We start from the raw sequence: 12,980 nt of genomic DNA on the forward strand, positions 1-12,980 counted from the left end.
AGCAACACGTGTTAGAAAAATGATGAGATGAAACGTATATGTTTCTCGAAAGATTATGTCGTTGCATTGCTATGGTTTTTGTTTTCTTCGGGGAATTACGCTAAAGAATTTTCCCTGCTGGCAATAGTTATTTTTTCTAATTTTATAATGCCGCTTACTTCGAAGTTGATAACATTCTAGGTTAACACGATCACGATGGAAACATTTGAAGAACTACTAGGTAAGGAAACGTGCAATTATAAACTATCTACTCAAAAATGTTCTCTTTCAAAGTAGAGACATGTCCTAGTAACATTTCGATGATAAAATTAATTTAATTGACATGATCGTGGTTGCTAATCAGTCATATGAATACCACTACATTATTTGGCGGTTTCTAAAATAATATAGGAAGCATGTTGTGGAAATAAAATGAACGAAATTTGTTTTTCGCAATTTTTCTGATAGCTTCCACTAAATTTGTTCGTGGTTTTTCCCCGAAGCGGTTAGGTGGCTCTGAATGGTAGGGCCTACTGCTTCATATGCTTTTGACCTATGCTAGAGACTGTCTATATCGATTTTCTACGCCCGTCCCTTATTTTCAGAGGGAGTTAATACTTCGTTGAAGAACGAACATAGCACCGACACTTGTTTCTATACAAATGAAAGTCGGTGTCAACCTGCTGGTGATTGTCAGTTACAACCTTGTTTCCTCGAATAAGGAGGCTAATTGTGTTGGAACTACCATAGCTTAGTTTTCAACAGGGCACAATATGCTTGAAATGGTTGATTACATCCAAACCTTCATCATCGGCAAGTATTCAGTCTGAGGTATCGTCTGTGGCCATGAAATGGTTCCATGCCACCTGACTGATACCTGCCTCTTCAATGCTATATAGTTTACAGCTCCAGTGTCCTCTAAGATCTGTTTTATGAATTAATTATGGTACTTGGTGGTCTTCCTTGGAGGGTCTTTTCCCAGTGATAGTGGTTGTCATTTATGGAGAATAGTGTCAATTGCATATTTCTCCTAACTATCCAAAAACCTCAGCATTTGTTATCTGGTCTGTCCAGGATGAAACTTTAAGCATTTTTCACAAACACCCTATTTCAGTAGCTTCCAAACATTTGATAGGTATCACTTGTATTTGCTTTCCAGGTTTCTGAGGCATGCAGTAGTATAGTCCAGTCAAATGTACATAGGATCCTTATACAAAGGTAGAGAGAATGAGCCTGTTTGTATGCAGTAGTCCAGTCTTCTGCCTAAAAAACCAAAAACAAATGGCGCATGGACTATTGGGTTCTTCATTTTCTTCACACACACTTACCATACTTAGTAATCTTCTGATGGTGGTGGTGGTTATTGTTTTAAGAGGAAGTACAACTAGGCAACCATTCTCTATATAACACTAATCAGAGGGAAAATATGGAAGGAGTCCGACACTTAGAAAAATGAAGATATCGGCCAAAGGAAGAAAAGGGCCACGAAGGACGTGAAAATGAAAGACTCCCTAGTCCTCGCAAACCTAATAGCGTCGGGGTCAGAAAAGAACAAGAGTTGACCAAGAGAGGTCGGATAGGATAGATGAAAGTGAGGAGCCTGGCACAACTCTAGGGCCCATTTTAGTCGCCTCTTATGGCAGGCAGGGGATACCGTGGGTGTTATTCTACCGCTCCCACCCACAGGGGGAAGTAATCTTCCGACTCCCAGGGGGTAGGGGAACACAGATGAAGAATTCACCTACGGTATCTTCTGCCTGCTGTAAGAGGCAACTAAAAGGGGTGACCAAGGAATGATGGATCTTGAACCATGAGATTACCTGTGTGTAGTACCATCTCGCGAGGAACACCATGGGTTTGTGTTGCCCGTTATTAGTACCACTATATGAAGAACACCATGGGTCTGTGATTAGTATCATTGTGGGTGGATTACTACGGGTTTACAGCAGGCCTACCGTAGTACCACTATAAAATGTGGAACACCATGGGTTTGCATAGCCTGTGATTTATACCACTATGTGAGGAACGCCATGGGTCTGTGTTACCTGTGTTTAGTATCACTATATGACCGATTCCATGGGTGTACGTTGCCTATGATTAGTGCCACTATGTGAGGAACACCGTGAGTTTACTTTACTTGTGAGTAGTACTGCTACATAAGGTACACCATCGTTCTATTGTATCAGCGATTAGTACCATTATGAGGGCCCGGTGACTGGATTTTGGACCCCTTTAGACAACAAGCATCATCGATTTAGGATTTTGCTTTGGAAGCAGTCCCTTGTTCAGTTTATACCCTTGTTTTAAGTTATTTATGGGAAGGTGGGGCATTGCAGGTTGGATTCACTGATTGTTTTAAGTTCATAATCATTGTTTATCGTCATATTTTTGAATTCTAGTCAGTGGATGGATTTTGGAATTTTGATTATCATTACATTTCATCTCATCTCTTACCATTAGGGGCAGATAATCTAGATGTTAGGCCCCTTTAAACAACAAGCATCATCATCATGATCATCATCATCAGTAATTTTCTGGCTTTGAATGTTTTAACTTGTTTGATTGTTGTATCGTGTACTGTTAACTGCAGAATCTTTGGACACTGTGAGAAACCATGGATTTAGTCTTTGGGTCATTAAACTTCATTTCAAGTTATTCCACTGCAGATGCAGATATAGAGATCATGGACTGTAAAAGCATAGGAAACTCGTGCCCTCATCCTGAGGTGGTGCAGCTCTTTTCAGACCATTTTAGCCACATACCAACCCTCCCACCGTTCTTAAATCTCTGGCAGTTCTGGGAATCAGTACCCAAGCCCCTGAGGATGGCAGCTAATAGCACTAACCGTTACGCTATGGAGGCAGACAGAGGAAGATGGATTTGGTACCTACCAATATATCCTGATCATCAGCAAACTTAATCATTCTGACTATTGCTCCCTTCACTTTTACACCTTTCTTTATGCCTTCTAGTGCATCATCTACCATCAAATCTCCAAAAGTGCGGATGAAGGCTAGTGAGAGGCGGTACCCCATCCTACTCCCTTCTTGATGGATACTGGGTTGGAAAGACATTTCATTGAAATAATGGCCTTCTGATCTTCGTACAGGTTTTGCATGAACGTGACAAGTTGTTGTTCTATGCCTATCTTGAGTAAATCTTGAACAAATGCTCGGTGATATAAATAACAATATTTTGAAAAGTGAATAATGTAAATCGTACCTCATAAGTCATGTGGGAGGATGATGTATTCATTGCAAATGCCAGGGACACATCAGTCCACCCTTGCAAATAATAATAATAATAATAATAATAATAATAATAATAATAATAATAATAATAATAATAATAATAGTAATGATGATGATGATGGTGATGATGATGATAGGCCTTAGCTGCCATATGTAGAAATTTTATTTTGACGCAATTTGGCTGACTGCTCACAATTTCAACATTCTGTTTTACTCTGGACCTACTAGATGGCAGAGTAGACAGAATCTCTCTTGGGCAACTGTGGTTGAGTTTTTATGAATATTGTTGGGTAAACATCATACATGTCACAAGAGATCTTTTACATGTTGACATCGTATGACATGGAGTGTCGAATGGACTTTTCTTCTGCCCTTTAAAAATCCAACTGCCTCTGCTGCGTTTGAATGCGCTATCTTAGGATCCAGAGGCTGACACTACTCCTGATCCACAACAATGTGGTAAATAAATAAATATATATGACTTGATTTGATACATGTTTTTTTCTTTTCATCATCGTTAAAACTTACTGTTAACTTCTGTTTCGTCCAAGTGGCACGCAGATGATTTTAATTGAAGCATTTCTACGTGTGTCCAGATTGATTTTTTCATGTTTGACCCTGTTAAAATGCTAGTCTGTATAAGCATGTGTGTCCCGTCAAACCTACTATCTGTCATATCAGGGGGAGAGGTGACACTCCTACGTGACGCGTCCCAGGTGGCAGATGGGAGGGTCCTAACCGGCTTGCTGGCGGACTTGAGCAAAATAATATAGCTCTCGCGGACCAAACACACATCTCCCGTGGGTGGGGGATTGCAGGCGAAGAATACACTCACAGTATCCTCTGCCTGTCGTAAGAGGTGACTAAAAGGAGCAACCAAGGGATGATAGAATTAGAACCACGAGACTACTTGTAATTAGTACCACCACGCGGGGAACACCATGGGTCACTTTTAGTTGCGCGTATCACTATGTTAGGTACGCAGTAGGTTTGTGATTGGTAGTGACATTGTGTGAATCAGGGTGTGTTTTACAGTACCTGTGATTACTACCACTACATGCGGAACACCATTGGTCTGCCTTGCCTATGATTAGTACCCACTATGTGAGGAACACCACAGGATAATACGAGTCCCTGTGATTTGTACACCTATGTGAGAAACACCATAGGTCTGTGTTATATGTGCGCATTACATTACTTGTGAGTAGTACCATAATGTGTCAAATACCGCGAGTCTACGCTACTTTTGATTAGTACTGCAACATGATAAATACAGTGGTTCTACTTTCTTAGCAATAAGTACCATTATGAGGGGCCAGTGACCTTGATTTTGGACCCCTTTAGACTACAAGCATTACCGATTCAGGATTGTGCTTTAGAAGCAGTCACATGGTCAGTAATACTATTGTTTAATGCTAGTTTATGGGACTGTGGAGCATTACAGGTCGGATCCACCGATTGTTTAAATTCATATCCATCCATTCATTCTTTGTAATCATGTTTAGAATTCTGGTCAGTGGATTATGGGACTTTTAAATTGTCATTACATTTCATCTCATTTCGTACCATTAGGGTCCGATGACCTAGATGTTCGGCCCCTTTAAACAACAAGCATCATTATCATCAATATGTGTGTCCAACCCTTGTCCTATTTCTCTACAGGGTCGGGTATGAAGTGAGATCAATCTTCGTAGTGAGCTTTTACGACTAGATCAGAGGAGTTCATGAGATGAAAGGAATGACATGATATATGGTAGTAGGAATGGAGAAGGTAAAGCCCGATACCGGTACATTGCCTGCTCCTGTCGAATAGCACCAAGGGTCAAGGCATAGCTTGTCCATCCGATGGACGAATCACCATCAATAGCATCATATGCCCTCATTCCATATAGACACGGCAGAGAGGTTTGAAATTTAATCCAGGCTTTTGGCACTCAATCTAGTGATTAGAAATTGTATACCACCACCTTTCCTACCCTGCCCCCCTGTGGGTGGGGGCGTTTGAATAACACCCACGGTATCTCCTGCCTGTCGTACGAGGTGACTGAAAGGCTCCCCAGGGACTCTTAACTTGGGAGCGTGGGTTGGCTACCACGGAGCTGTTAGCTGAGTCCTAGCATTGCTTCCACTTACTTGTGCCAGGTTCTTGACATTCACCTATCCTATCCAATCTCCCTTGGTCAACTCTTGTTCTTTTCCTACCCCGACACTATTAGGTTCTGAGGCTAGGGAGTCTTTCATATTAGTGATCAGTGGGTCACTTCAAATGTGCCGAACCCTGCGGTGTAGGGGTAGCATGCCTGCCTCTTACTCGGAGGCCCTGGGTTCGATTCCCGGCCAGGTCAGGGATTTTTACCTGGACCTGAGGGCTTATTCGAGGTTCACTCAGTCTACATAATTACAATTGAGGAGCTATCTGACGATGGGATGGTGGCCGGGGTCTAGAAAGCCAAGAATAATGGCCGTGAGTATTCATCGTGCTGACCACACGATACCTCGTAATGTGCAGGCCTTTGGGCTGAGCAGCAGTCGCTTGGTAGGCCCAGGCTTTTCGAGGCTGTTGCGCCATGGTGTTTGATTTTGGGTCTCTTCAGATTATTCGTAATCATCTTTTACAACTCACTTTAACAACCACTGTTCATTACAATTTTCAGTACTGTTGATGTGGTATACTTTGCCATGTTCGACAACCCATAAATTGAGAAGTAATAAATTAAAATTGAAAATCCACAGCCTGTTTCCATTAATTTGTCTGGGTCAGGAATGGAATGAAGTCCCATCTAGTGGTGAGGGTAGAAATCGTGCCGGCTGCCAAAGCCTCTTGCACTCCTCTGGGGCAATGATTTATGACTGACAGATGAAACAAAAAGATATTGGAGAGTGTTGTTGGAATGAAAGATGACAGGGAAAACTGGAGTTGACAGAGAAAAATCTATCCTGCCTCCGCTTTCTCCAGCACAAATCTCACATGGAGTGGCAGAGATTTGAATCATGAAACCCAGCGGTGAGAGGCCGGCGTGCTGCCACCTGAACTACGGAGGGTTGGGAAGTAATACATAAAGGACTGGTAACTTGAATATAATAATGGACATAGGCATTTCATGGACCAAGCAACTGGTAGATTAGAGTTTGTTTGGCCAGGTTTGATCTATCCTCTACAATGTGCCCCTCTGACACAACTATCAAACACTTTTCTTAAAGATATGGACAAAATTATAAGAAGTTCTGTAAAAGAAATAATGATGTTGCCTGATGATACTCCAAATTCGATGCTGTATAGTTCCAGAAAGGTCAGAGGGATGGGAATAATTTGCGCAGAATGGGAAGCTAATATACAGCATTACAATATTTGTAATTGCTTACTCCATGTTCAGGATGTTCACCTACCATACGTAAGGAAGTTACCTGAAGAACAAGATATGGCACTCCACAGACTCAACATAAAAAAGGAAAGTCTCCCCCAAAAGATTGACGGAAGAAAACTACGCAAAATTATAAGAAATCGATCCTTTCAGTCGTGGTGTCAGCTACCACATAAAGGAAAAGGAGTAGTGTTATATTCAGACTGCCCGAAAGGAAATTCCTGGATGACTCATAAATCACCTCTGTCCTCTGAATACATAAATCACTGAGCTCGATAGCTGCAGTCGCTTAAGTGCGGCCAGTATCCAGTAATCGGGAGATAGTGGGTTCGAACCCCACTGTCGACAGCCCTGAAGATGGTTTTCCGTGGTTTCCCATTTTCACACCAGGCAAATGCTGGGGCTGTACCTTAATTAAGGCCATGGCCGCTTCCTTCCCATTCTTAGGCCTTTCCTATCCCATCGTCGCCATAAGACCTATCTGTGTCGGTGCGACGTAAAGCAAATAGAAAAAAAAAAACATAAATGCACTGAAGATGACATACAACCTCACCGCAGTCAGGTCGGTTCCCGGTAGGTCATTCAACACAACCCGTTGCTGCCAAAATGGCTGCAACGAGACAGAAAACCTTGGACATGTGCTGGGATTCTGCCGGAGCACTGAACGAATGCGCAACCACTGCCACCACCGTGTAAGATCGTCGATTGCTCAAGGTTTGAGACAGCGTGGATGGGAGGTGCACGAGGAGGTTCACTGCATCTCTACCGATGACTCTAATCGGAGGGCGGACATCGTAGCCATCAACAGAGAGGACATTAAAGCGATGGTCTTAGATCCCACCATTCGCTTTGAAAGGGACCTGGATCAGGCTCTGGATGTGGACCTAGAAAAGCAAGCTATTTATGTTCCATGCTTGCCTTACCTTTCATCTAGGCCTAAGTATAAAATACCTATCGATCGGTGGATTGTCAGAGGCCTGCTATTCGGAGCAGACATCGAACTTCCTACAAAACTTGAAAGTTCCATTGTGCGAGTTAGAAAAAATAGTAATACAGATACTGAGGGACTCTCTGCAAATCATTTACTTCCATCTGTATCTGAGAACGTGACTGACATTTCTCCCCCACTAACCCTGGGAAAATAGAAGATAACAGCTTCAACGACTAAATTTTCATTTCTTGATATTTTTAAACTCCATTGAAATTGAAACTGTATTCCGGATCCAAATGATCACCCTCATTGGAGGACGGATGATTTATTTCTTTAATAAATCTCTCTCTCTCTCATAACACCCTCTACAATATGAAGATTTCCTTTAAGATATCTTCTGTGGTTTTAAAGGGCATTAACATTTGATTGCAGAAGAGTTTGTTTTGATGTTGAAAGCCATGGTTACCGATTGTAACTTTTAGTATTAAACACATAATAACTTATATTCTTTTTGTATTATTTTCAGCTGCTCGTGCAGCTGCATCACAGAGCCATTACTCAAGTCTTGACCAGAAATCTGCCCTACAGACATTTCTTAGAGAAGGGTTTTGTATCCTCTCAGAGCTGCATTCAGAATTAGAGGTAAGCAATTAAAGATTTCTATGAATGATTACTTGTATTACTAGACCTGTTAATGAATATGGCTTTCAAATCCTGCAGACTTATGATAAAGATAATTTTATACTAGACATATGTTTAAGTTACCATTAGGCCTATATAATACTCAGCACGTAAGGCTATACACTAAAAGGCAAATATCGCCGCCCTGTTCTCTTTTTATTTTTAATGGCTTTTCACTGCTGCCAACTTGACTAGTTACATATTGAAATCACGAGACATAACCAACAACAAACTAACCTCAACGTAAGTATCAATAATGGAGGTTCCCTTACCCATAATGAAGATATTCATAAGTAAGTCTGTTTTCAAGCTCAATGAGGAGTTAAGGAAATAAACACTCTCTTTCACCCTCACCCAAGTTAATATTATATATTTCTGCCTTTACTTTGTTATACACACTTCTATAACCATATTCTTCGCTGTTTACAGTAGAATAAAATTCTTTCAAGGTCCACCTATTCAATACAATAACATTTTATTGTGATTCAATCACATGTCAAATGGTACTAGTTTCAGCATCCATAATATGCCATCATCAGCCCTAATTGCAAATTAAAGAATTATATACATATGCCTAAACATATCTAAAACACATTTTAACATATTATAAAATACATTACTGTAATAATACATGAGATAAGTTAAAATTATATTACAATTGAATGCTGTGATATAAAATTCTTAAAATTCCAGTTTTTGTTGTATAGTCCAGCCTGTGTATATCTGGGTTAAGTGAATTTGTGCTGTTTTATGCTGTCTATATGGGTGACACTTTTCACTTGATTTAGGTCGTTCCAGGGAAGTTTAATTTGTCATGTAAGATCATGATATGACTGGAGATGAAATTTCCACTTCAGTTTAAATCTGAAGAAGAAATTAGTCAAGTTAGACGTTGGAAGCAATGTATGGAAGTTACTAGAATCATTAGAATCATTAAATGTTGACGACTGACTCACCTTGAGCAGCATGATGAACGTGTATGTTACACAGACGGATCGGATGAGCATGTGTGATAGCTAAGGTAGGCAGCGGTAAAGGAGGTGAGGGGAAGGAAGGAGGCGGGGCACCTACGGGGGAATGGAACTAAGGTGGGGTGGAAGGATGGGGTAGAGGGGGTAATTGATGGGAGTGTGTATTGCGGATTACTTCGCTGTTTGCCTGGTATAAATAATTCAACTCCCTTCTTGAAATTGGCTGTTACTTGTCGGACTGAAGTGAAACCACTCTGTAATAATACGCACAAGCAAATATATTACGTGTACTTACGCCACAAATAAATAAGAATACACAAAGGTAAATCTGCAAACCATATCAAATTTGTGACAAGACAAGGTTAGGTTGATAACAAAATTTCCTGCTATTTCAACTGAATTGATATTTCTAGAGGAGGTGACATCACTTTCCTCTTTGGAGGAGTTCTTGCAGATTTTTCTTGCTTCTTATACATCCTAGTTGAATTATATACATACGAAATGTTCAAAATAAGACCGTATTAATAAACTGCTGTGTTTGACATTTCGCACCATGTTATTAAATACATTATTCAAATGTGCCACATTTCTACTTACCTGATATTACTCAAACAAATTTACAATACTACTACTAGTGATTTTCACAATACGACTGGCAATGGGTAAATCTTGCAAGTCATGAAAAAAAAAAAATCATGACCATATAGTGCCAACATGCAAGATTAACAGTAACTGTAAGATTTCGTATTGGCAAGTAGGGTTCCTAAACTGTATGGTTGGCTACACTGAATCAAACCCAACAGTTAGAAAATAACTATAAATCACTACCGTCAGTATTAACAGAGGAAAAAGAGTAAGGCTGTACCATACCTCTGGTAGATACGGTCATGTCGAAATTTCTGTTGAGGATTTGCATTTGAAAAGAACATAGAAATATAACATGAAAAAATCCCTGAAGTAGTTTAGAGAAACGATCCTTCCTGTAAGCTTGCTAGGGATCCACCAATCCTCAGAGAAATTAAAATAGAGACTGTATAGATTCCCTAAATGCAATCATTTTCTCTATTGCTGTTGGCTGGTTTAGGCCAGCTGTGATGAAGACGAGTTTTCCACTTTCTCCGATGGATTGGGTTGCAACAATTGGTAAAAATAACAAAACCACACATTTTAAATATGCCATGGCTTGCTTCGGATAACCTTACTTTTTGTCACTTTGTCATTTTTATCAAATTTGTCTGGATTCCAAGGGATGTGCTGTGTTCTAATTTTCCTGTTCTTCCAGTAGGTAGGCCTAAGGAGCAGTTGGTGAGCCTGATGGGGTTCTTCCACAAGATATGTTCGTAGTAGGTCAGATATCTTTCTGTGGCTATGTCTTGTGATATTTTCTGTGTAATGATAGAGACTTGCGTACACACCTGTCATGGACCATGAGCCAAAAACCAATTTATAGAACTGTTCTCTATGCATTCATTGTGGATAGAATGAAAAGCAAACATCTAATTACAACTGAATACAATGACCAAATACTGAAGAAGCCCTTAATGAGTGTAAACCATGTTATACTTTGCATAATATATTTATATGAAAGGTGCTGACCGGTTAGTTACTAGTCAAATGGAACTGAAAATCCTCCGCGTGTTTCCAGTCATTTGACTGGGTCAGGAATGGAATGAGGATAGGAATTGTGCTGGCTGCTGAAGCCTGTCGCACTCCTCTGGGGCAATGATTAATGACTGACAGATGAAATGAAATTATATTGGAAAGTGTTCCTGGAATGAAAGATGCCAGGGAAAATCACGTTACGCAGAGAAAAACCTCTCCTGCCTCTGCATTGTCCAGCACAGATCTCATATGGAGTGACCGGGATTTGAACCACGGAACCCAGTGGTGAGAGGTCAGGGCACTGCTGTCTGAGCCATAGAGGCTAACTCGTTGCTAGTCACTGCACATGAAATTATATAAATTGCTTTGTTATAAAATATTGTTTGACATCCATAGTATTTTGTGACCTTTCTCTCATTAATATATGTGAGGGATAACTTAAACAGAACTTTCAATTAATGTACTGAAACTTTGATTTGTTTTTTGAGAGATGATGTGATTTTCTTATGTTTCCAGGCTGCAACTCGTCTGAAGCATGCAGAAACTTTATCCATAGAGAAGGTAAGTACGGGTTCTTCTGCCGTGAAATAGTCTGTTTCTACCGTGTGCAGCTAAACAAACGTGTTCTGAACATCAATGTACATCTTTATAAAATGCAAGGTGACAATGGTAACATGTATCTAACAGTGTTGGTACAGCATGTGTTGTCTCAGGGACACAAGAAATGACTCTTCCCTTGTCATTTCCCGATAAAAACAGAGGGTTGTTCTGGTGTTACAGCTTGTCACTTTATCCATGTGAATGTGCAACTGTAGAAGGATGTACAGTAAATGGAGGTCATAATGAATGTTTGACTATAGGCAGCATTCTCCCTCACATTCATTCCCATCTTACAATATACTTCCCTGCATAACTGACTTTGTTGACAACCATGATGCCCCGTGGAAAGTATGTGGCAATGAGTGAACAAAATTGCTGTTGTACTTGACTGAATGTGGCCACTGGAAACCAGGAGAGTGTACACTTCATCCATTGTGACCACAGCCTTCCATGTTAACACTACCAGATGCCTTTCGTAAAGCAGCTTTCTGCGGTTGGGAGGTGGTGTACAGAAACCTTATGAATGGACTGCAACCTGTGGTGGTCTTGGATTGTCATGTTCACAGAGGAAGGAGTTATATGCACTCTCCATTTTGGCAGTTGGAAAAAAAAAAAGTAGTTGCATGGGGTGAGATCAGGCCTATACCGGAGGTCAGGGACCAAGAACAGCTGTTGTCACGTGAGGGAATCCAGCAAGCACACACTTGTGATATGTTCAAATGGTTCTTTTAATGGTGCGAGCACTTACTATGGATATGGCCAGCTTTTTTATGAGTTCTCTAGCGGTCACATGAGAGTCCTCAGTCACGAGTACAGATGCAGTACTGGTACTGTTCTCAGTAAGGAGTGTGGTAGGGGGGTTCCCTCCCCTCCTAGTAGTTCACAACTCTCTCTCTTACATCTTTAAGAGCTTTATGCCATTGGAAACATGTAGCATGAGACGTTGGAGGCTCACCATAAGCTCACAAAGATCTTGAAGCGTTTCTGAAGTAGTCTTGTTCAACAGAATGTAAAACTTGATTGCTTAATACAAGTCTCAACTTTCTGCCATTGTAACCTTCGAGGCATGACAGGCTACATCCGTACTCAAGACGTTCCTGATGGAGAGAGGTTTGAGTTGTGATAGGTGTAGCACTCGAAGGTACTGAGAAGTATACAAATCAGTTGCTCAGTGACGGTGCAATCATCTGTTCAACCTCTGTAACTACTGTGAACAAAGAACTCGTATAATCAATTCTTTCAACATAAATGCCTTTGGTTGCCTACAGTTATCTACCTCTAATTGCATAATTCCTCAGTTCATGAAGTCACTATGATTGGAACAGTCATTAAGAAGGAAAGAGCCAGGCTGAGTGGCTCAGACAGTTGAGGCGCTGGCCTTCTGACCCAAACTTGGCAGGTTTGATCCAGGCTTAGTGTGGTAGTATTTGAAGGTCCTTAAATACATCAGCCTCGTGTCGTTAGATTTACAGGCACATAAAATAACTCCTGCGGGACAAAATTCTGGCACCTCGGTGACTCTGAAAACTGAAGTAGTTAGTGGGATGTTAAGCAAAATAACATTATTATTATTATTATTATTATTATCATCATCATCATCATC

At 40.7% G+C, this 12,980-nt stretch overlaps 1 protein-coding gene across 1 annotated transcript in view; it reads left to right on the forward strand.

Annotated features, from left to right (window-relative positions):
* The window catches only part of LOC136885304 (Fanconi anemia group A protein homolog), a 124,146-nt gene continuing 111,166 nt past the window's right edge, over positions 1–12,980 (forward strand). Inside the window, exons 1-3 of the mRNA XM_068230340.1 lie at positions 1–220; positions 8,050–8,165; positions 11,294–11,338. Coding sequence (XP_068086441.1) covers positions 196–220; positions 8,050–8,165; positions 11,294–11,338 — 186 coding nt within the window. The 5' untranslated portion in view covers positions 1–195. The remainder of the gene's footprint in view (positions 221–8,049; positions 8,166–11,293; positions 11,339–12,980) is intronic.

The sequence above is a fragment of the Anabrus simplex genome, chromosome 14 (genome assembly GCF_040414725.1).
Source record: "Anabrus simplex isolate iqAnaSimp1 chromosome 14, ASM4041472v1, whole genome shotgun sequence".
NCBI lineage: Eukaryota > Metazoa > Arthropoda > Insecta > Orthoptera > Tettigoniidae > Anabrus > Anabrus simplex.